Source organism: Eleutherodactylus coqui, chromosome 6 (genome assembly GCF_035609145.1).
Source record: "Eleutherodactylus coqui strain aEleCoq1 chromosome 6, aEleCoq1.hap1, whole genome shotgun sequence".
NCBI classification, from domain to species: Eukaryota; Metazoa; Chordata; class Amphibia; order Anura; family Eleutherodactylidae; genus Eleutherodactylus; species Eleutherodactylus coqui.
The window spans coordinates 114,217,858-114,240,955 of NC_089842.1; the positions used below are offsets into that span (position 1 = coordinate 114,217,858).

The window sequence follows — 23,098 nt, forward strand, 5'->3', positions numbered from 1 at the left end:
CAGTTTCATTTAGTAAAGGTTCCCTTCTGAAGTTCAGTCAAGATCCAGTTCAGCCTACCTACCCAAGTCACAAACCACAGGAAGAGTGACAAACTAATGGTGGATCCAAACTGCATTAAATAAATATGTGATGATCATTTTTGTTGGCTGTAACTCAAAGCTGTGCACTGTATTTCCACTACCGAGCTTCAGTAAACTATGAGCCTTCAGTTTTACCAGCTTACCAACTGACTTGTTTCTTTATTCTGCTAAGGGAATAGATAATAAAAAGGCAGTGATGTCACGAAAATATATAACTCTAGTATAATTCCCCTAGAATCCCTGTTAAAAATCCTATGTGCAGCTTGAGCTATTCAAAAAAGGCAGAGTAGATACCAACACGACCAAATTAGAAGTGTCGCACCTGCTTGAGCTACTCCCGCCAACTCCTGCTCGCTGCATTATGGCACCCAGAGGCTTAAATATGGCCTCCAGATCTGCCAGTTATAGTGTCCTATAAAGTATAAAACTGTGATATTCAAGTTGCCTAGTGGGTCAAAAATAAAAAGCATAAAAAGTATTAAAATAAATATTAAAAAAATATTAAAAATGAAATTAAAAAAAAGTCAAACCTCACCTTTCACACGTGGTATCACTGCATTCACAATGAGAAAAATATTTGGGATGTTATTTAATTCTCTCAGTGCATGTCATGAAAAACTCTAAACAAATACATGGTGACAATTGCTAATTTTGCCTATCGTGTCTTACAAAAAAATGGAATAGAAAGTGATCAGAACGTTGCATGGATCAAGAAATGGTACTATTAAGAAGTACAACTCATTTCAAAAGAAAAAACCTGACACCACCGTTGACAAAAAATCAAAATATTAAATGTCTTTGCAGTAATCAACACAAAATACATTTTTAAAAGAGTGTTAAAAATTTACAAAAAAACCTTATATAAATTTAGTATTGACATAATCATGAAGGCCTGCAGGATTAATTTAACATATTATTTTTACTGTACTATCAATGCCATTAAAAATAAAGCGGTATGAAATGGCCTTTTAAGGGCTCCTTCCCACGGATGGATTTCCACCACATAATACGAAGCAGAAATCCGTTGCGTTGCCCGCAGCGATTAGGTTCTATTGAACCTAATAGCACAATGCTTACTGTGTGTAATTCCACCGCAGAATTACGCACTGTAAAATCACCCGTCCTCACCCACGGCATGCTCTACTTTTCCATTGCAGTAGCACATCGGAAGATAGCATAAAACCGCTTCCCCGGCCACTGCCAGCCACGTCATATGACGCGACCGTCGCGTCATATGACACTGTGGGCGTGTCATATGACGCGGCCGGTGTATCGCATGACGCTGCGGAGCGGCACGCGCTCTATTGCGCATGCGCGCCGAAGCGTCATGCGGGACGCAAGACGCCGAATCCGGAGGTTAGTATTGGGGTCTCTGGGGGGCACCATGACGGCCGTGGGAAGCCAACCTACGTCTCCCAAAGGAGAATAGATAGCGTTTCTGACCTACGTTATATGCTGCTGTCTAGCAAAGTCACAATCCTACTGCACACTGATGAAGGGCAAAAACCCTGAAACAGTTGTATGTGCATGGGCTCTGACTTTACTTTCAATTTCTGGTCATTGTTGCAAGGCTTGTATAAAGAGTCTAACATTGACTTTAAGTATTGCTGCCTTCCAATTGGTGGCACTGAGGAGGTATTGTCTCATATCCCTTATCTGCATATTACTCAGAGGAGCGTAAATGACCTTTTAAGTCTCCTGACTCACTGTCTAGGTTCTTTACAGGCCTATTCACTTTTAAAAGATGAGCGATGAAGCTCGTTGCTCGTCGTGCAGTTTAAACAGCGGCCAATTAGTAGTGAACTGCTGCTGTGTTATCTCAATGAAGGGGGGGTGGAGCGAGAAGAGGGAAACCTCCTGCACTGCCCCGCCCCCCTGCTGGCTGCTCCGCGTATGAGCCAGCTCTGCTAGCTCCCATGCAGGAGCACAGGAGCGCCGAGACACAGGGATGAGTGTCGGGCGTCGTTTGCCCCACACTCGTACAGTGTAAATGGGCCTTAACTAAGGAGAAAGTGTTTCTGACCCATTAAAATAAAAAAACATGCCTGAATTGCAGATTTTGTAAATCTTGTCCCTAGAAAGAAAAGTGAAATAAAAAGCAATCAAAATCTTAGATGCTCGCAAAAATGGGGTAAATGAAGACTAAAGTTTATCCCACAAAAAATAAGCCCTTATAGAGCTCCATCAATGAAAAAATAAAAATGTTATAGCTCTGTGACAGATGCAGCAGAGGAATTCTTCAATTCTCTATTGCAGCTGTTACACGTCAGTTGCGGTAGAGGATTCTGCTGCCAATTGATTTCAGAGAAGGGCTTTAAATATAAGTCCTTCCCTGAAAAATCAAGTAAAAGTGCTGTAAACCCCCCCCCCCCCCAAAAAAAAAATACATACTTACCTCCCTTGACCTGCCGGCTTCAGCCACGTCTTCTCTTGCTGTCCCCGGGTCTCTAGTGCTGATCTTTCAGCAGGAAGCAATTAAAATCCCCACCTGCTGAAGGAGCTGTTTGTGATTGGCTCCCGAAGAGAGGTAAGTATGTTTTTTTTTTTTTTTTTTTTACAGCACGTTTACTTGATTTTCAGGGAAGGGCTTATATTTAAAGCCCTTCCCTGAAATCAATTGGCAGCAGAATCCTCTACCGCAGCTGACATGTGTGACAATAGAGAATTGAAGAATTCCTCTGCTGCATCTGTCACAGATGTGGCAGATGTAGCAGCAGGGAATTCTTTAAACTAGCGGGGTTGAAGGACACATCTGTCGCATGCAGAGGTATAATATATATATAATTTTTTATTTTTTTACACTAAAATGTTTCTTTTTCAGGGAGGGGCTTATATGTAAAGCCTTTCCCTGAAAAAGAATGCAGGGGTGTTGGCAGACCATTGTTTTCAATGGGGCACCAGCAGCAGCTGCAGCTCCATTGAAAACAATACATGTATTCTCAATGGTGTAGGCATGTCCTATCTTTTCAGGCACAAGCCTGTAGAGCACAGACATGTAAACACACCACAGGGAATGCAATGTTGCAAATACAAGCGTGTTTTTGTGAGTGCGTATACGCGCACAAAAACATGCTTGTCTGAAGCCACCCTAAACGCCATAAAACTGAAATCCAAAAACAAATGACAAAGTTGTTTTTCCCTAATTCCCCTAAAAAATATTTTAATAAAAGTTATATACTACATTATATGTACCCAAAAATAATGCCAATAAAAAATACAACAAAAAGCAAGCGCTCATGTTGCAATGTCGACAGAAAAATTAAAACGTTATATCTCTCTAGGAATCTCTTGATGAAGAAAACTGAAAACTCAGTTGGTCATTAACTCACAAACTGACTTTTTCACTAAGGGGTTAAGGCAATGGTAAATATTATTTTACTTAATACAACCAATGTACTGCTTCCCTGTTGTTGATTATTTAGCCTTGTAAATATGCAGATACTGTATAAAAGGCTCACGAATGCACATTTAAACCAATAGCTGCTAGAAGATTAATCCTTTCATATAAAAGGATGGATGTGCCAAAGTCAAAACTCTATCATAAGCATGAAATGAACACAAGGAGCTTACTACAAACTTATTTTTCATTTGATAGAGAAACTATATATGGAGAAGAAACTTTAAATTTCCAAATGAAAAAGATACACGATTCATTGGCTGCTGGTTTGTATCTACAATTCTAGATTAAATCATAGGAAATATTTTGTATATAGACATAAATTCTAATTATGGCCATCAGACTATAACACATCTGTGGAGACTTGTATGATCTCAAAACAACTCATTGACTGCTGATACTGATTTGAGGTTTTTTGCAGGTAATTTCAAAGGAAAAACTGCTTATGATTTTAGCATTGCCTCCCTTATTCATCAGCTATATAAAGTCTGTGATTACTACCCAGAAATTACAATACTAAAACTGAATGACACTTGCATTATGGAGCTGAACAAGTGGCTGGCCATGCGTACTGGAGCTTTTGATTGGTCTCATGCACATGATTATGTGAAAGGACTTCACAGCACCAGGTAATAAAATGTTATAGTAATCATACATATATCATACATATATCTCATACCTAGGCAAACAGCAATCTATCTATCATATATATATATATTAGCAACCCAGGGATCATTTGCTCACATCACTGGTAGACACCAATGGGTTATACTCCAAAATGCTATCTATTTTCACTTTCACAGCAATATTATCGTGCCTCCGCACAGCACTTTGTTAAATAAACTTAAATGTCCTTTTGTTTCATAAAGTTCAATAAACAGTTCAACTGTGGTTCTCACCCACTCTCCAGGGCAGCTTCACCCAGTTGTGTTCAGCTCAGGACTCACTCTGTTTTCTTTAGGAAGGTTTCACCCCAACTTTCCTGAGGCACACGAATAGTCTTTTTAGTGTACAGGTCATTCTCTGGCTCTTGCTCCCAGTCCAGGTCTCCCCCTGGATCTGTCTCAGTCTTTCACAGTCCAGGTCCCTCTCACTGGACCTGCAAGCAGAGTGTTGAGCTACACTCCTCCACAACTTTCTCACAAGAAACCTATCTAGAAAGAATGCTGGGGCCTCATACACTAATAAGAAAAAAATACTTGGATAATGAGCACAGTATAGGTTTTTTGGTTTGTTCTCATCTAGTTAGATGTGTTTGGTAGCGGCATACACCTGGGGCGTTAACATATGTTAATCATGGAGTCATTACATACTAAGCCAATCATGAGTTTTTATTATGTTGGGGGCGTACATGTGTATTGATGTGTCATGTCCAACTATATCTGTACTGTTATAATGTGAATAAAGCAGAAGTGTACTGGAGAATGACCAACATGGAGTCAGACTCAAATACATCTGCATGCATGCTACTTCTCATTATAACCAATTTGGAGCAGGCAGTGAAGTACATGAAATATGATATTTATTCCCATAAAAATACTATTAAATCATATATCGTGAAGACGAAGCTATAGTGGACCACATTCTTTTTTCCAGTACAGAAACCCGCTGTTTTGGTCGCCATCTTGGCAGATTTGTAAAATGGTAGAGACAGCTGTCTTTCAGGGGTTCCATCTGTATTCTTTTTTGGGGATTTAGCACATAAACCATGACGAGACCATTGGACATAAGGATAAGCGTGATGAGAACAGGCCCTAATCTGTATGGTAAAAAGGGGATGTGAACATAACCTAAAGTTTATGAGGGTCTCAACATTTCCTCAATTAGAGATACTAGAGAAAATAATTAGCAGGCTGTTGGATTTCAACATGCATTATCCTTTTGTTAGGTGGCTAGCAGAGGTACCTGGCAAAAGCCTATTGCCTTCTCCCCTTCAAGAACACATGCTTACTCTATTGATCATTCATGTTTATTTTGTGAATGATTCGGAAAAAAAACTAGAATTTTTATTTAATTTGCACAATGCTACTACAAAAAGGTGAAAGACTCTGACGACTTTTTGGACCCACTTTCATGCAGTGTAGCATCCTATCTGATATTTATCAGGCATCACCTTGAGGCTGAGATTTTCCCTGCCTTATCTCTTCCATGCTCTGCTAGATTTCCTATGATGCAGCAACACAATCACATGACCATACCATTGAGATCCAATACCATCTCTGTCTGCAATGAGGATAGTATGATTATCATTACTCTGCATATTCACGTAAATAAGCCACAGGCCTAAGAGTGTAAAATCAGGAAAATGAGCTGTAATCACCGTCATTACAATTGTAGAGAATAAAGTCAGTCCCACCAACAGCACTAAATAATCCCTTACCAGGGTCAGGCAATCAAAAAATGCAAAAGCCAGTTAAGAGCCAAAAAACCAGAAAGGCTCCAGATAAATGTCCATATGAATGATGAACTGGCAGCATAAACGGATGTATGAAGGTATAAAATCGTTTTATTACCCCATTACAAATGAATGCGACATTTCGGCACTGTTGTGCCTTCCTCAAGCTTGAGGAGCAAACATAAGAGTTGACACTGTTTTGTACCGAGGAATGGGCTACAATTCCTCCAAGCTGATGTGCAAGACTAATCAAAATTCAGCGGAAATGTTTACATGGAGCTATTGCTGTACAAGCGCGTCACAATAAAAGCAAAGGTTCATATACTTTTGACACTCACGGATGTAATATTGGATCATTTTCCTCAATTATTGACCAAGTCTAATATGTTTTACACATTTCTTTGATTTGGTTCTCTTTATCTACTTTTAAGACTTCTGTGAATGATGTCATTTTAGGCCAAATTTTTGCAGAAATGTAGAATATTCTGAAGGGTTCACAAACTTTCAAGCATCACTGTATGTGCAGTGTGGCTGGCAATATTATGTGTACCCTTTATAATGGCCCAGGTTTGGTGGATTGTGACTGTCATTGTTCTGGGAGCACTATGGCTGACACTCTAAGGTTCCCTGCACATGGGCGGAAATTCCCGCAGAATCTCCACCCATGCCCACCTGCATAGGATTGCATTACAAAACGCAATCCTATGCACGCAGTCACGATTTGTCCGCATGAAAACACACGTGGAAAACAAATCGCAGCATGTTCTACTTCTAAGTGGGTCTAGCAGAGGCCCGCACAGAAATGTCACTATGGAAGCGCCAGCTGCGCTCTGCGCATGTTCCGGCTGGGCGGCAGCAGGCACATCACAGCAGAGCAGACTTGGAAGCAGGTGAGCCGCATTGGTCACTGCAGGGGCTCACTGCAGTGAATTCTACCACTGCGAGAATTCACGTAGCCGAAAACGACCCGGCCATATGCAGGCGGCCTAAAGCTTGAACTGAAATCCAATAAACTAGTTTTATTATGCAGATACTGTGGCTTGTGCTTTTATGGGGCACTAAGACAGGCACTGTTGTGTGAGCACTGTGACTGCCATTTCCATTGACTGCACATTGCCCTGAACACTGAGGCATTTATGTCCTGCTAAGCTTTTAGAACTCCTTTTAAAATCCTCCTCGCTATCATATGTCATACATTGAGCCCATTACAACGTATGGACATTAGGTGGTAGAGCTGTTCCATTTTATGCAACAGCTGTCTGAAGCACATAGTTAAATAAAACAGCTCTGTCCACGGGAATAAAAGAAAGGGCATTTTAATATTTATTCAGTTTCTTAAAATAGCTTATCTTTTCAGTGATCAAGACGATCTTAATAAGGAAGAAAATTTGAAAAAATCTATTAAGCGGATTCTGAAATTTGACCTCCAGAAGGCTAACATCACAGACCCGGAGGTGCTGGAACAAGCCGACTGCATAGTGACTAATGGGTTACTGGAGTTGGTCAGTCAAGACCAAAATGAATACATCAAAAATTTCCAAAGTATAGCACAGCTCCTTAAACCCGACGGGCTAATAATTCTTATCGGGTGTTTAAATGCTTCATATTATAAAGTTGGTAAAGACAGATATCACATCTTTACCTACGATGAATGTTTTTTAAGGCAAAACCTTGCCAATGAGGGATTTAAGATTGATACCTGTGAAGTGTTAGATAGTAAAATACAAAGTGATCTCACCGATTACAAACAGATTATTGTTGTTACTGCTATCAAGGAGTGTAGGATGTCTAAACTCCCCTAAGCTACTGCCATTCATAGACATGAATCATATATCTGATTTATTGCATTAAAATTATATTTCAATCCAATACAATTCTATGAGATATACAATAGATGGGATGGGCAACATTATACTTAGAGAGATTGTAGGAGATTAGCTTTATAGCTTCATTCTTCCAAAAATCATTGCCACTTTTTAACTTAGTTACAAGATCAAAGACAACGTTTAAAAGAATATCATAAAAGACGTGCATATTGTTTCACTTTTTTAATAACAGTAAATGTAACAAAGATATTGAAGTTTATGTAAATCCTGAGAATTGTTTAAAAAGCTAAAAAAAAAAAATCTTTTAAACAAACAAACTTATTTGACTTACGTGTAATTCTGTACCTCCATAGAATGGAGGGAGGGAAAGGAATAGAGCACTGATGTACTGCTAAGGGTCACAATTGCAAGCAAGCCTCTTAGCAAACAGGACAAAAATGTCCCTGCATGTACTGCCCCGACCCACGGGCTGGCTGTGGGTGGCACTCAGGGAGGAAAGGGCCATTACATGGGGAGCCATCAGCCAATTTCACACTGCAGATTTTCCCGGTGAGTCTATTAATGCACTGCCAGCCACAAAATTAGTCTGTCTGGTGGTGGCAGATAGCGGAAGAGTGGAGTGGTAACCATTTGGTGTAAAGAAGTATGCATTGTATGTAATCATTTATGTATAGCTAGTATAAGCTATACCAGCTGTACATAAATAAGTATACACAGAAGACGTCTATGTTACACCAGCATTGTTGATATCTACATATATAACAGCTAAAGCCCTCACTGACTACTTATTCTCTAACTTCCCAGTGTTGTATAAACTTGCAATTTGGCAAAACAATTCTTCAGGTCCTAAATAGGAAAGCTAAAGGGGTCACAACTTGATTATTAATTTCAAAGTGACCCCTTATGTGATGTAACTAATAACACACATCTCTACTGCACTAACGTGAAATTTGCCACAACCTTTCTTTACATCCTAAATAGGAAAATCAAAGGGGTTGAAACTTCAATGTTCAATTGTAAGTATGAATAACTGTGTAAAAATCTACAATATATGAAATAGTGCTCTTCTAAGAAACTAAAAAGCCCAGGGAAATGATTTGTATACTGAAGAGAATCTACCTCACCTCTATGTGTATATACTGATGAGAATCAAACTGACCTCTATGTTCAAATACTGAAGAGAATATAATTCACCTCTATGTGTATACACTGAGGAGAATATAACTGATCTCTGTGTGTACATACTGAGAACAATCTAAATGACCCCTATATGTATTTACTGAAAGACTGTAAAGTACATAGTGAAGCGGCCATGGACTGCAGGGATGGAGCATGCCTTTCAGGCTAAGAAGGGGCTGCAACATCCAGTCGACAGGTACATTTGAATAAAAAGAGGTGTTACTAGAGATGAGCGAGCACCAAAATGCTCGGGTGCTCTTGCTCGAGTCAAGCTTTTCGTAATGCTTGAGAGCTCGTTTCGAGTAATGAACCCTATTGAAGTCAATGGGAGACTCGAGCATTTTCCAACATGACCCATGCTCTCCATAGGGGAGGTTGTGTGAATCATCTGAAAACATCAGAAAGTCATGGAAACACCACAGAAATGGATAGGGAACAGCAGGGGCAGCATGCATCGGTGTATCTGAGGCTCTAGGTTGTACTATTAAGCCAAATTGTGGGTAAGAGCCTGGCGGTCACCCTCTAACAATTTAGTTGGGACAGACCATAATCAGCAAGGCACATGCACTGGCACATCTTAGCTAAGCACCACAGTAGGTGCAATGAAGGAAAATCACCACCTGCGGGTGACACACCTGCCTCTTCAGTGTTACATGCTAGCATTGCTGTGCAGCCCCCCCCCCCCCAGTACACAGGCACGAGCCTGCATCCACAGCGTACTCAAATTTTTCGCAGCGCAGTGTTCAGCTGTCCTCATGCCACATGGTCGCTTAACAGCCACACCACCCTTATGTCTATTTATAAGTACGTTTTGGATGAGGAGGTACCGGAGACACACACTGCAGAGGGTTGGCAGGGCCTTGCAGCGACCCCCTTTAAAATTGTGGGCGATATCCCACTATGCTAATGAGAATTGATGATAAATAGAGATGAGCGAGCACCAAAATGCTCGAGTGCTCGTTACTCGAGTCGAACTTTCAGTGATGCTCGAGAGTTCGTTTCGAGTAACAAACCCCATTGAAGTCAATGGGCGACTCGAGCATTTTTGTATATAACTGGTGCTTCGCTAAGGTTTTTATTTGTGAAAATCTTAGCAAATCACCAAAGTCATGTAAAAAACACAGAAATGGATAGGGCAGGCGAGCAGCAACATGCAGGGCTGCATTTCGGGCTCCGAGGTTTCACTATTAAGCCACAATAGTGGCAAGAGTGAGACACCCCCCCCCCCCCCCGCACTGTCAGCATGAAGATCGTTCTCCTCTGCCACAGCTGTAACAGCTGTGGCAGAGAAGAACGATGTTAGCCCATTGAATTCAATGGAGTCGGCAATACAGCCGGCTCCATTGAAAGCAATGGGCTGCCTGCGAACGCGGGATGAATTTTCGGGAAGGGCTTAAAAATGTAAGCCCTTCCCGAAAAAGAAACATTTTAGTGCAAAACCAAAAAAGAATAAAAAAAAACTTACCTCTCCGCTGCTGCTGTGACCCCCGCGGGCATGAAGAACACATCTGCCGCATGCGGCAGATGTATCCTTCACCAACGCTAGTTAAAAGAATTCTCTGCTGCTACGTCTGCCACATCTGTGGCAGATGCAGCAAAAGGAATTCTTCAGTTCTCAACCGCAGCTGTCACACATGACAGCTGCGGTAGAGAATCCTGCTGCCAGCATGCTGTCAATGGCTTTTCAGGGAAGGGCTTCATAAGCCCTTCCCTGAAAAGCCATTTAAATTAGTGCAAAAAAAACAAAAAACAACAATTCTCACTTCCCTTCAGTTGCCGGGGCTCAGTCGCGACTTCTAGCGCTGTCCCAGGCTCTGTAGTTCTAAGCTATCAGCAGCCGGGGATTTAAAATACCCAGCTGCTGATAGCTCAGCAGCGCTACAGAGCTGGGGACAGCGGCAGAAGTGCCCGCTGAGCCCCGGCAGCTGTTAGTGGCTTTGCAGGGAATGTAATTGGCTCAGGTGCTCAGCCAATAACAGGCAGCTCTCACCTGTCATTCATTCGGGGAGAGCTGCCTGTGATTGGCTGAGCACCTCAGCCAATCACATTCAGCTCTTTCAGCAGGTGGGGATTTTAAATGGTTTGCAATGGGATTGGTCACATGTCCGCTTTTTATGCGGATGTGCGATAAATTATAGGACAAATCAATTTGCAAAACGCACCTATCTGCATGTACCTATGTACTGCAACTAGCTGCGTTTTTTCGCTGGCAAGCATCTGCGCGAGTGCATAGTCTTCTAGGAAGTGATTACTTGAATGAAATGGCAAAGGCTGACAAGGTGATCGTAATATGGGGGCAACAGGTTATCTAATCAAATCTTTGCAATGCGTTTTTTATAAATGAACAAAATGTTCGTGCCGCTATGTTAGTGCACAATAGAAGAGAAATAGCGTGTCACTCACTCGCTGGCATGGGCGCGGATGAGTATGCGCTGGTCCCTGCAGGCGCTCGGGTCGGGTCCCGCGGCGAGAAGTCTCGCCGCCGGATCCGACCCGCCCGTCTGCAGGCGGCCTTATAAGTAGGTTATTTTTTGTTCCCTTTTTTTTCACTATCGGACGAACAAACGACGTTAATATGAAAGTGCGAATTATTTTACGAAAAATCGCCCGAGTATTGTCAAGGCGGGCGAAAGTGTGCGTCTGGCGTCATCTGTGCGTGCCCCGCCCCGCGCCTGAGCGTTACGCACGGCAGTCGCCAGGCGGTGCCATTTTGTGGCCACAGTTTGTGCATTTAAGATGTCTGGCCACACCTCACCTCTGGGACGTCGCGAGACACGGCTGCTGGTCCAGATGATGGACCAGCTGGATTATGATGGGCACCATGGCCCCTACCAGCACCCCCACAAGCGCAAGCAAAAGATTATGCGGGAGTTTGGGACTGAGAGGAGCTGCATCCAGCTGCAGAAATGGTGGAGCAACCTCAAGCTGAAGGACCCTCAGCGTCTTGAGGCCATCAGGCTGCGCCTCCATTGTTGGGAAGGAGGTAAGCACACTGTGTGGTGTTGTGCTCTGAAATTATAACCAATTTTACATGGTGGCAGTGTTTTTTAACCCCTTAAATGACATGGCCTATTTTGGCGTAGGGGACCAAGCGATGTTTGGTATTTTTCCATCTCCATTTTTCAAAAGCCATAACTTTTTGATTTTTTTATGTACGGAGCTCTTTTTGCGACACGAGCTGTTGCTTTTATTGGTACCATTTTTTGGAATGTACGGCTTTTTTCATCACTTTTATTGAATTTTTTGGAAGGCAAAATGCGAAAAATTAGCATTTTGCCTTTGTTTTATAGGGTTTTTTTTAACGCTTTTTGCCGTTCAAAATGAAAAGCGTGTTTAACTTTTTGTGCACATTGTTACGGATACGTCGATACCAAATGTTTTTTTTTACCTTTTTTTATGCTGATATTTAAAAAAACACATTTTTTAAATCTTTTTTTTTATACCACTTGTGTCCCTCTGAAGGGACTTGCAGCACAACACTTATGATCGCTGTGATAAGGCATGGCAGAGCTACTGCCCTGCCATGCCTTATCGCTTACTATAGCGGTCATAGGCTATGGCAGTACAGGACGCCTGTGAACTCTGTGAACTTTTTCCCTGCCGCGATCTACTTAGATCGCGGCAGGGAATGGGTTAACAGCGGGCGGGCGCATCTCCGATGCCCCCCCCCCGCTGTTGCAGTGGGACGCCGGCTGTGACTGACAGCCGGCTCCCGCTGCGGGATAGCCTGAGGTCAGTCATGATCTCGCACTATCCTGATGATGTACTGGTATGTCATGTTGCGGGAAGTACCCCGCTCCCATGATGTACCGGTACGTCATGGGGAGGAAAGGGGTTAAGGGGGCGTGGCTTATTTCTCAAGAACGCCTTGAAACATTATATAAATGTTCTGTATTTATTTGCATATGAGTTGCGAAAAATTGTTTACAACATTAAAAAGTGTTCATGTTACTGTCCCAACAGATGCAACACAAGGTCACAGGGCGGATTCTGGAGAGGAACACCATCCCTCTCCAGCACGCGAACCTACACCTCCACCAGAAGCCACTCAGGAGGAGGCAGTCGGTAAGTGTAAATAGTCTGTGCATCTTTTTGCAGCTCTCAATTGACGACCAAAATAGGGCTTCCACACACTTGCGATTGCGTTTTGGTTTTTTTTTCACGCGATTTGCAGTTCACATAACGGATGCGCATCTGCAAATCGTGTGATGGGTCGATGATTCGCTGAAAAATCTGCACCTAGCAGCGTTTTCAGTGAAAGGGCCCCGATCAAAGGAGCGCTGCCCACTATCCTCTGCCACAGCTGTAACAGCTGTGGCAGAGAAGAGCGATGTTCGCCCATTGAATTCAATGCAGCCGGCAATACAGCCGGCTCCATTGAAAGCAATGGGCTGCCGGCAAGACGCGGCTGAACTCTGGCTGCAGGAAAAAGGTGAGTATCCTTTTTTTTAAAATTTTTACACATTTGCAGGATGCTTTTCAGGGAAGAGCTTTTATTTTAAGCCCTCCCCCGAAAATTCATACAGCGATTGCCGGCAGCACATTGCTTTCAATGGAGCCGGCTGTATTGCCGGCTTCATTGAATTCAATGGGCGAACATCATTCTTCTCTGTCACAGCTTTTACAGCTGTGGCAGAGGAGAACGATCTTTAGTATATGTTCTCAATGGGGTCGGCGCTGCTGCCACCGGTCCCATTGAGCGCATATATAGAACACAACGATTCGCAGAACGCAGATAGGCGCGTTCTACGAATCGTTGTGTCCTATAATTTATCCCACATCCGTAAAAAAAAAAACGGACATGTGCCTGCTCCCATTGGGATTCATTGGGTCTATAGATCTGCAGATCGCAAGCGCGTCTGCAGATCGGATCCAAAAATGCTCGTGTGACCAAGCCCTCATGTGATTGTCAATGGGACTTTCTAATGTTAAAAACGCAATGCACCAAAAAAACACCATCGCAAGTGTGTGGGAGACCTAACTCAGCTTTTGTGTGACTACCCACTCCTTTTTTTTTCAACTGCGAAATTCACCCCGTTTTTTCCAGCAGGGGGCTATGGGACTTATGTTAAAATCGCAAGGGCGCTAAATCTCGAGATTGCGCTATATTGCGAATTTGCGCTAACTCTATTTTAACATTACAAGTCCCATAGACCCCTGCCGATTTCAAAATTCAGCTAATTTTGCAGTGACCTAAAAAAAAGTTGTGGGTAGTCACCCTTTGATGTACCCTCCAAATTTACTAGCAATCCATTTTTTTCCTTGTCAGCTCAAGACCCCCCTGCAACTGCAACAACATCTGCAGAGGGGTCCCCATGGAGCCTGCCTTCCCTGGTGGAGGTGGAGAGACCCAGCCTGGACCCTGGCCGCCCTGTGACAGGTAAGGACGATACACTTGGGCCTCCACACAGTAACATCCTGATAACATTTTTCTGTCATTTTTGGTAGTACACACATTCTCCAGAGAAGGCTACATAAATTTTAACACACACTAGGAGACCAAGGCACACATTTACACATGCCTGATCGCTTGTCTTTCTCTTTTGTCACAGTGTGGAGAGATGTCCCCCGTGATGAGAGGGTGGCATGGTTCTTCCATGAAATCCGTCTATGCCACCTGCAGATTGATTTTCTGCAGAGTGGCCTAGACGGATTGCGTAAAAGGCTGGCCAACCTCCATCAGTGGGGAGTGCATCACTTCCAGACAATGGAAACGAGGTCGCTCCACCGTCAAGCCAGCTCCTCACAGTCCCAATCCCCACCATCGCCCTTGGACCTTTCAAGAACATAAAAGTCTTTGTGGGGGGGGGCAGAAGGGTCCGTGGTTGCCCATCGTGCCAGCTGGTCCATCATCTGAAGAGCCGTGTTTCGCGACGTCCCAGAAAAGACTGTTTTGAGCCATGTTGGCTCACTGTCAATTTTTTCACAACATTTGAGCCATGTTGGCTCAATGATGTTTTTTAATTACAAAGTTTTGAGCCATGTTGACTCCCTGCCATTTTAAAATATAAAATTATTTTCACAACAAAAAAAAAGCAAACGTGTTTTTATTTTTTTTTCATTAATAAATCTTTGTTGTCACATGCACAAGGTAATAAAGACTTAACAATAGTAAACACACACAGTATGCTCCTAGGCAACTCATGGATCGAACGTGGAACTCTTGCGGGAGCTTTTATCACTTCTCTTGGACGGTACAAAGGCTCCAGCAGAGATCCATGGTTAGAGCCTGCATTGAGTGGTTTTTATTGCATGTCACGGACAGCATTTCAACCCTCAATACTCATTTCTACCACATTACACAGTGGGACATGCGAAAATAGCTAGAGAAATCGCACATTTACGGGCTCAGTCACACGGGCACATCGGCGCCCGTGTTACTGCAGCCAGTAGACGGCCGTACCTAAAGACGGACGTCTCTCTGCAGTGCCGGGAGGAAGAACATGTGACCGGCTTCATTGCCGGTCATGTGTTCTTTCATCAGTGCTGGAGAGAGACGGCCATCTTCAGGTAAGTCTTCTCAGACACACGGGTGCATCGGCGCCGGGGTATGGGTGCCGATACACCCGTGTGACTGAGCCCTTAGGTGTTTGTAGTCTCTAATATCCACAGGAACACATTTGCAGCCTCAAGCCCCCCCCCCTCCCCTCCTCAACAAAGGAAAACAAACGAGGTATTGGTTTACTACATTGCCCTACTTCAGCTAACAGTTTTAAAAGAGTGCCTCATTTTGAAAGGCCGTTTCCTATATGGAGCTGAAGGTGGGCAAGTTAGTACAAGCTTGCAATCCACGTCAAGGATCCTCGTTACTTGCGAGTCCCTAACTAAGAGAATGTGCCAATAATCAGATAACTACAAAAAAGGGGGCACAGCCAGCTTAAAAAAATAAAATCTTGAGAAACCAGCTCATCGGCGTCCTCAAGCATATTTCAACTGCCACGGAAGTGCTCCCTGTGGAGATAGGAAATACTTCATGAAGAGGTCCCCGACGAGGATAGCAAATTGTACTGGCCTACCATGCTGCACAGCCTCCTCCAAAACTTCGCCCCCAAGAACAGTGGGTAAAGGATGCAGAACATTCAAAACTGTATCATGTCGCCGGCAGAAATTATGTAGAACCACACAGGCCCTAAATACCGCTGACACGTTCTCAGAAGCCAGCTGAATTCTACTTAGGAAGACTTGCCAACGATTAGCAAAAATACCAAATGCACACTCTACATGACGACGGGCACGTATGAGGCGGTAATTAAAGACCTGCCTCCTGGTGTCAATGTTCCTGCGAGCAAAGGGCCGAATGACATTATTAGACAGGCCAAATGCCTCATCCGCCAAAAAGACAAATGGGTCTGCTGTACCTGACGAGCCAGGAAGGGCCTGGGGTGCAGGAATAGAAAGCTGCTGTTCCCTCATCTGCCTACCCATTCTGGACGTGCTGAAAATGCGAGCATCAGCAGCACTTCCAAAGGCCCCAATATCAACCAGCAGGAATCGACAGTTACTGTCAGCAACAGCATGGAGGACCACTGAAAAGAACTGCCGATAGTTGAAATATTGAGACCCCGAGTTAGGTGGCTTCAGGACACGAATGTGCTTCCCGTCCAACGCCCCAATGCAGTTTGGGAACTGTGCAGCGTTCATAAATCCCTCGGCGACGTCCAGCCAATCTTGATGACAGGGAGGAGCCATCACCAAAGGTACAAGACACTGCCAAAGGACGTCACAGGTCTCCCTGACGATTCCACCAATGGTAGAGCGGCCAATCAAGAATTGTGAATGCTGCGAAGCATAGGAATTCCCAGTAGCCAGAAATCTGTGGGAGAAGAGGAAATAAAAAAATGTTAGAACTTTGCAACATGACATGAACTTTCTATATATAGAAATGCATCATTTTATTAAACAGACTACAAACATAAGGCCTCCTTCACACGGGCGACAAAGTCGCACCATTTTTTAGCGTCACTTGCGACTTTGTAGTGCTACAAAATAGCGGTATTGCATCGAGAAAATCGCAGCGATATCATGCAGTGCAGCGATGCAAGATCGCTGCGATTTTCTCGCAGCGATGCAGTGTCGCCGTGGGAAGGAGGCCTAATACTCAGACCAATGGCAAACATGGTACATTGGCGCGCTGGCTTTTCAGCTAATTCTTCGCTTGTTCGAAAAACATGTTCGCTATAGTAACTGTCTGCCAAAGGTAAGCTCATGCTCGGCCCAAGCAACTTAGGCGCTACATAAAGTATTTACCCAACACAAGGAGCCTTGCCCCCCCCCAAAAAAAAAAAAAAACACCCAAAAAAAGGCTACAGAACAAGGGTTGGCCAAAAAAGACCAAAATAAAGGAAAAAATACACGCCTGTATTACTGCTGTAAAATCGTACAATTATTTCGAAGCCGTCAAAGCACTACTAAGATTTGAAGAATGGTGATAGATCCACCATCACTTTATGAGGAGCTCACCGTGGAACACAGGTGTGACTAATTATTCTGCTGCATCAATGCTCCCTTGATACAGACTACTTAAGTGCTGTCAAACACACCACAGCAAGATGTGGAAAAAAAAAGGACAGCAATAATTAAATAATGAGGAAGGGGTGTGGCCGATAGCCACACCCCTTCCTCATTATTTAATTATGGGAGGAGGATGAAAGAGCCAGGAGGAGGAACTGAGCTCCTGCCCCTTCACCACCCCTCCCCACTATTTGAAATAGGAGGGGGCGAGATGGGGCGGAGCAAAGTACTGCTGCTTGGCTCTGCCCCCGCCCCACCCTACCCATTGCTAATAGTGGCGAGGGGCGTTGAAAGGGCAGGAGCTCAGTTCATGCTCCTGCCTTTTCTATCATCCTCCACCTGCAGACAAGGACAACGTATATCGACTCGGCGTAAAAACACGAGGCAATATACGGTCGTCTGAATAAGCCCTAACATGTATAGACAAAGGTACAAAGGCTACACGGAGAAGGGATGAAAGATAACAACAGATGATGTGACCTAGAGACAGATGAGAACTTACTGCAGAGTGACCAGGAGTCTTTCCTCAGCAGAGATACTGTCACGCATGTTAGTATCTCTGCACGTAATCCCGGCACGCACGACTTCCAGAATTTCATCGAACATGCTGACAGAAAAACGACAAAAGGCAGTGAACCTGTCCGGGTATTGCCTCAGGTCCGCGTACAGGGAGTGAAACATCCCAATACGTTCCCGCAGCTCCACCAGCGGATGCGCCCAGTACCTCCTAGTCCTCCTCCGCCTCCTGACCGGCCCAGGACTATTGCTAGCCCTAGGTTGGTCACTAGCAAGATAGCCAAACACATCCTCTGGCAGGCGAGCAGAAAGCCTAGATAGACGCATCATCAACCAGGTAAAGAAAATATCATCTCGCGACAACATCTCTCCAGCTCCAGTAATGTCACGCACACCCAGATAGAACGGAAGAATGAAGAACAGGCCTTATTAGCAGCTATTTATAACACCAGGTAGTGGGCTGAAGCATGATTACTTGCACGGCGAAAAAGGTGCGAAAAAGTTCCGGCCGTTCTAAGATTCATGCGCCTTTTGATGCGCACGGCGATTTTACTCAGGTCAGACGGCCATTTTGCTGCGAAGATAAATGCGGCTAGGTGCAGATTTTTCGGCGATTCATCGGCGCCGGTCATGCGATTTGCGGATGCGCATCCGTTATGCGATGCGCAAATCGCGTGAAAAAACGCCCGTCTGACCGAGGCCTAAAACCAAAGATTTGTTTTAAGCAGGAGGTGTCACAAAAGTTGCCACCGCAGGCATACAGTGAAACTGTCAATGTTTCATGAAATCAGTTACGCTTCCTTTGATCGCTTCGAGGACAGTGTAACCCATGAAAAATTTGAGTGGCCAAAGCAGTACCCGTTGCTGCAAAACAGATTTGGAGCAGATTATACATACAACCAGCGCTGCCCCCAGGGATGCGTGCGTTTATCAGACCCAAACCAAACCTGCTGTTTACCACTCAGGGTATTTTATGTCCGCTTTAATCCAAAAATAGACAGTGTACAATGAGTTCTGTCTTGCTATACAGTGCTGATCAGAATTCCAATGCCCATGCCACCTCCACCATAAAATTGTCAGGAGACACAAACGTGGCGATAAAGCGGAGATGCTAGTACTTCTAACCATCTGCACAATTCTACAATGCATTATAAAACCAAAGATTTGTTTTAAGCAGAAGGTGTCACAAAAGTTGCCACCGCAGGCATACAGTGAAACTGCCAATGTCTCATGAAATCAGTTACGCTTCCTTTGATCGCTTCAAGGACAGTGTGACCCATGAAGAAATTTGAATGGCCAAAGCAGGACTATTCATTCTGTCTGGGTGTTAGATAGCTGGACACTGTGCTGGGAAACATTTGTGGGCATATGATGCTAGAACCAGCTCGTTTGCTGAACTGTAGTGGTGAACCTCTTCAAAATTGGGGATGAGAACCTGGAGGCGTTCCTCATAAAAACATGTTTTGACAGAGGCTGGAGGCCTCCCAGTAAAATAAAAAAAAATATTTTTAAAAAGCATATGGGGCCCTCTGAAGAATTGGCTGTTCAGCATGCTGACATGTGGATTTAGGAGGAGGATGAGTAGGATCAGAGAACGATAGACCAAGCTACTTCTATCAATGGGAAACACACTTGGACCTATTATGCAGATGCTTTCAGCAAAAAAAAAAACAATGAAAAATGAGGAGTTTTGTTCCTATATAGTCTGTGTACACCAGTAGCAGTATACTGTATAGAACAGGTAACAGTATGCAGTATACAGCCGGTATGCTTGTGAATGTTTTGTGCGCACTTCTACTCCCAGGCAGCTAAACTGATGATGCACACAATGAGAGGAGTTGTAGTCCTATAAAGGAGTGTTGGGTCCCATTATTCCATTCCCATGCCACCTCCGTCGCTAAATTTCATGAGCCACGTGGCGGAGCCTGGACGCCGAGCGCAATGGCTACTTGAAAGCTGCGCTCCTTCTAACGGGCACCCACGGCACCTCACAGCAGCTGACAGCCGACACAGAAATGGGAAAGACGAGCAGGGAAAAGAGCACTGACCTCCAGAGCACACCTCGACCGGCCAAAACGCAGGCTGACATGCAGAAATTCTTCAGGGAACGGACTGCCCGCTCCCCGCGGCCCCCCTCTAAGATGGCTCAGGCACGAGCGCTCCCTCCTGCACCCAGCCACGAGGAGGAAGAGGATCTGGTCTCAGAGGAGGAAGATGGTGAGTCCGTATCCAGGGGCTTTATGAAGAGTCTAATTTCACATGGCCTGCGCCCTATTAGCTCTGACCTAGCAGAGATAAAGGATGAACTTAAACAACTAGGTCACAGGGTGGAAGACCTGGAGTCTTCAGCAGCTGCCATAACTTCTCACTCGCTGCAATTAGAACAGACCTTAAAGGAACAGCACCTATATTTAAATAGAACTCTCCTGCTTCAAGAAGATCTTGAAAATAGGAACAGGTGCAATAACCTGCGTTTCAAAGGTATTCCTGAATCCTATGCAAACGACTGCCTGGAGAAAGTCGCCAAAGCCATTTTTAGCGCTTTACTGGGGGGTGAGAGAGCGGCTTCCATCTGCATTGAAAGGATCCATCGAGCCCTCAGACCCCCGTCGGGGGCCCCAGAGCCGCCCAGAGATGTCATTTGTAAACTACTGGCGTTTCCGGATACAGTCGCGGTTCTGAGAGCGGCCAGAACCCATGAGGATCTGAAATTTGAAGGTTCTTCTATCCTGATCTTTCAGGACCTGGCGCCCTCCACCTTAGCAAAGCGCCGAGCCCTCCGTCCTTTGCTGGAAGTCCTGAAATCCAAGGAGATCAGGTACGCATGGTTATTCCCATTTGGCATCAGTATTTCCATTAAAGGCAAGAGAGTTAACATACGTACCCAAGAAGAGATGCAGAATTTATGGAGCCTTCTAGACATGGAACCAATTGAACTTCCAAACTGGCAGCTGCTCCCAGAACTTCCGCAGTTTCAACCCCTAGAGAACCCAGGAGACTGGCTGGTGGCGGGCAATGCGAAATCCCCCAAGGAGAAAAAAAAGAAGCCTAAGCAGGACTCGTGAAGCCCAAAGCTCGGAGAGTGTTCCTCTCCGGATATACCCGTTTGTACCGAAAGAACCCCGCTGGAGGCGGGCCTTACCCTACGGTTGCCTTACCAGTAGAGGTTATGTTGCCAGCTCCTCTTCGACACTTTTTCGATTCATCCCCTCACTTTAACTCTTGCTCCTACAGAGGTCAGAATTGCAGGCTTGGAGTTCGGATGAGTTCCAAGCCTTCGGGGTTCGTCTCTGGAGGATGTGAGAAAAGGATGCCTCGTCGTCTTCTTGACTCTGTTCCCTACATCTGGCGCTTCACTCTTTAGACTTTGCGTTCAAGCCGACGAGTAAGAAGAGCGCCATACATGATATTAGCCGGTTGTATGTTTATGTTTTTATTGCATATATTAGGGAGGTTAGCCCTCCTCGGTTTTGCTTTTTCTTTTTGTATTTCTCTGCCTCGTTTTTCCGTTTTTGTCTTTTTTAGAGCTAGTGGGTGCCTGTACCGTCCAGGCCGTAACTAACACTCTGTCCTCTCGTCAGAGCCTTTTGCTCTGCGGGATCTCAGCAGACTGCCCCACGAGCGGGCCCGCGTTAGGGAGTCATCGGACCCCCTGGGGCTCACTCAAATAAGGTTCTCTTTGCCAGCAGAGACTCTGCGGTATTGTAATTTTGTTTTTCATTGCTTATTTGACTCGCATTAATCCCCTCCTCCCCGTATTTCTCTTCCCTACCCTCTTTCCCTCCCTCCTCGCCCACACCTCACACCCACCTACAAAGTCAGGGCGCCGCACTTGGGAGTACCATTGGAGACACCCCTCCTCCCTGTGATTGCTATTATATTGTTGTTTGCTCACGTGTGCTCTCTCTCATCTTTAGTACAGGTCTATCGCAATGAGTGGTCTGCGTCTCACCTCCTTCAACGCCAGGGGTCTTAACTCGCCTTCCAAACGCCACAACCTGGAGCTGCTACTGAGGAGGTATGACACCAAAATTCTCTTCCTCCAAGAGACCCATTTTAAGGGAGGCAAATCATTTCCCCTACCAGGGAAATCATTTTCCAAGGCATTTCACTGCACTCACCCCTTGTCGGCCTCGAAAGGGGTCTCCATATTTCTCCACAGAACGATTAATTTCGTCGAGGAGGCTCAGTTTAGGGATGACGAGGGTAGAGTCTTGTTTGTTAAAGGCACACTGAACAATAGAAAATTGACCTTAGCCAATCTCTATACACCTAATTCTGAGCAGATTCCGTGGCTGCTCAAGCAGTTGGAGACTCTGAAGCACTTTAGTGAGGGTCAGATTATCCTAGCGGGCGACCTAAACGTCACTCTCAATCCCACCTTAGATTCTTCCTCGGGCCGCTCACAAATCTCCCAACGTAAATTTAAAAGACTGGGCAAACGACTTCAGGAACTAGACTTGGTGGACACATGGCACACCCTACATCCTACCACGAAAGATTTCTCATTTTTCTCCTCGGTGCACTCCACTTTTCAGAGGTTGGATTACGTCTTGGTCTCCTCCTCTCTCCTCCCGTCCCTAACTGGGTCGGATATTGACTCAGTGACGATATCTGATCACGCCCCGGTGCATGCGTCATTACGATTACCTCAACCAACACCTAAGGAATGGAGATGGTCTCTTAATACTTCCCTCCTTGACCAAATAGAGGACAGAGAATACTTAAATAAACTCCTAGAAGAATACTTTTGCCTAAATTCAATAGAAGGGTCAGAGTCTCCGATGGTCTGGGAAGCCCATAAGGCTTATATGCGAGGCCTACTTATTGCCCTGGGCTCCCGTACCAGGAAACGCAACCAAAAATCCATTGATGAGAGGCTTTCAAAGATTGCAAAACTGGAGCTGACGGTGAAACTATCTCAGGCGAAACAAAATATGGCTGAACTTGCGGCAGCAAGGGCAGACCTGAAACTCCTGCTCAATTCGAAATTTAACAAAAAACAGCTCCATTTTAAGCATAAGATATATGCTCAGGGCAATAGGGGCAGCAAGCTCATGTCAGCACTGATCAAAAAAGCTCGGGTAAAAAACCAGATCAGGGCTATTAAACCCCCCACAGGACCGACTCTGACCACCTCAAAAGACATCGCAGAGGAATTTCAAAGGTTCTATTCAAAACTCTACAATCTTC

The 23,098-nt window shown here is 44.6% G+C and overlaps 2 protein-coding genes across 4 annotated transcripts in view; one reads left to right on the plus strand and one right to left on the minus strand.

Annotated features, from left to right (window-relative positions):
- Positions 1–3,548: 3,548 nt before the first annotated feature.
- Positions 3,549–14,910, plus strand: LOC136632482 (indolethylamine N-methyltransferase-like). Of its 3 annotated transcripts, XM_066607407.1 has the most exons (6): positions 3,549–3,744; positions 3,900–4,107; positions 8,681–8,715; positions 12,842–12,943; positions 14,148–14,258; positions 14,431–14,905. In XM_066607407.1, exons 1-6 carry the CDS (start codon positions 3,594–3,596, stop codon positions 14,667–14,669), a joined length of 846 nt encoding a protein of 281 aa, XP_066463504.1. In that variant the 5' UTR covers positions 3,549–3,593; the 3' UTR covers positions 14,670–14,905. The 3 variants fall into 3 exon arrangements, with proteins under 3 accessions (XP_066463504.1, XP_066463505.1, XP_066463506.1); XM_066607409.1 differs by lacking the exons at positions 3,549–3,744; positions 3,900–4,107 and having other exon boundaries at positions 7,682–11,861; positions 14,431–14,910; XM_066607408.1 differs by lacking the exons at positions 8,681–8,715; positions 12,842–12,943; positions 14,148–14,258; positions 14,431–14,905 and adding an exon at positions 7,231–8,473.
- A 156-nt stretch (positions 14,911–15,066) lies between these two features.
- Positions 15,067–23,098, minus strand: part of LOC136632480 (uncharacterized) — a 45,411-nt gene continuing 37,379 nt past the window's right edge. Inside the window, exon 2 of the mRNA XM_066607406.1 lies at positions 15,067–16,691. Coding sequence (XP_066463503.1) covers positions 15,797–16,691 — 895 coding nt within the window. The 3' untranslated portion in view covers positions 15,067–15,796. The remainder of the gene's footprint in view (positions 16,692–23,098) is intronic.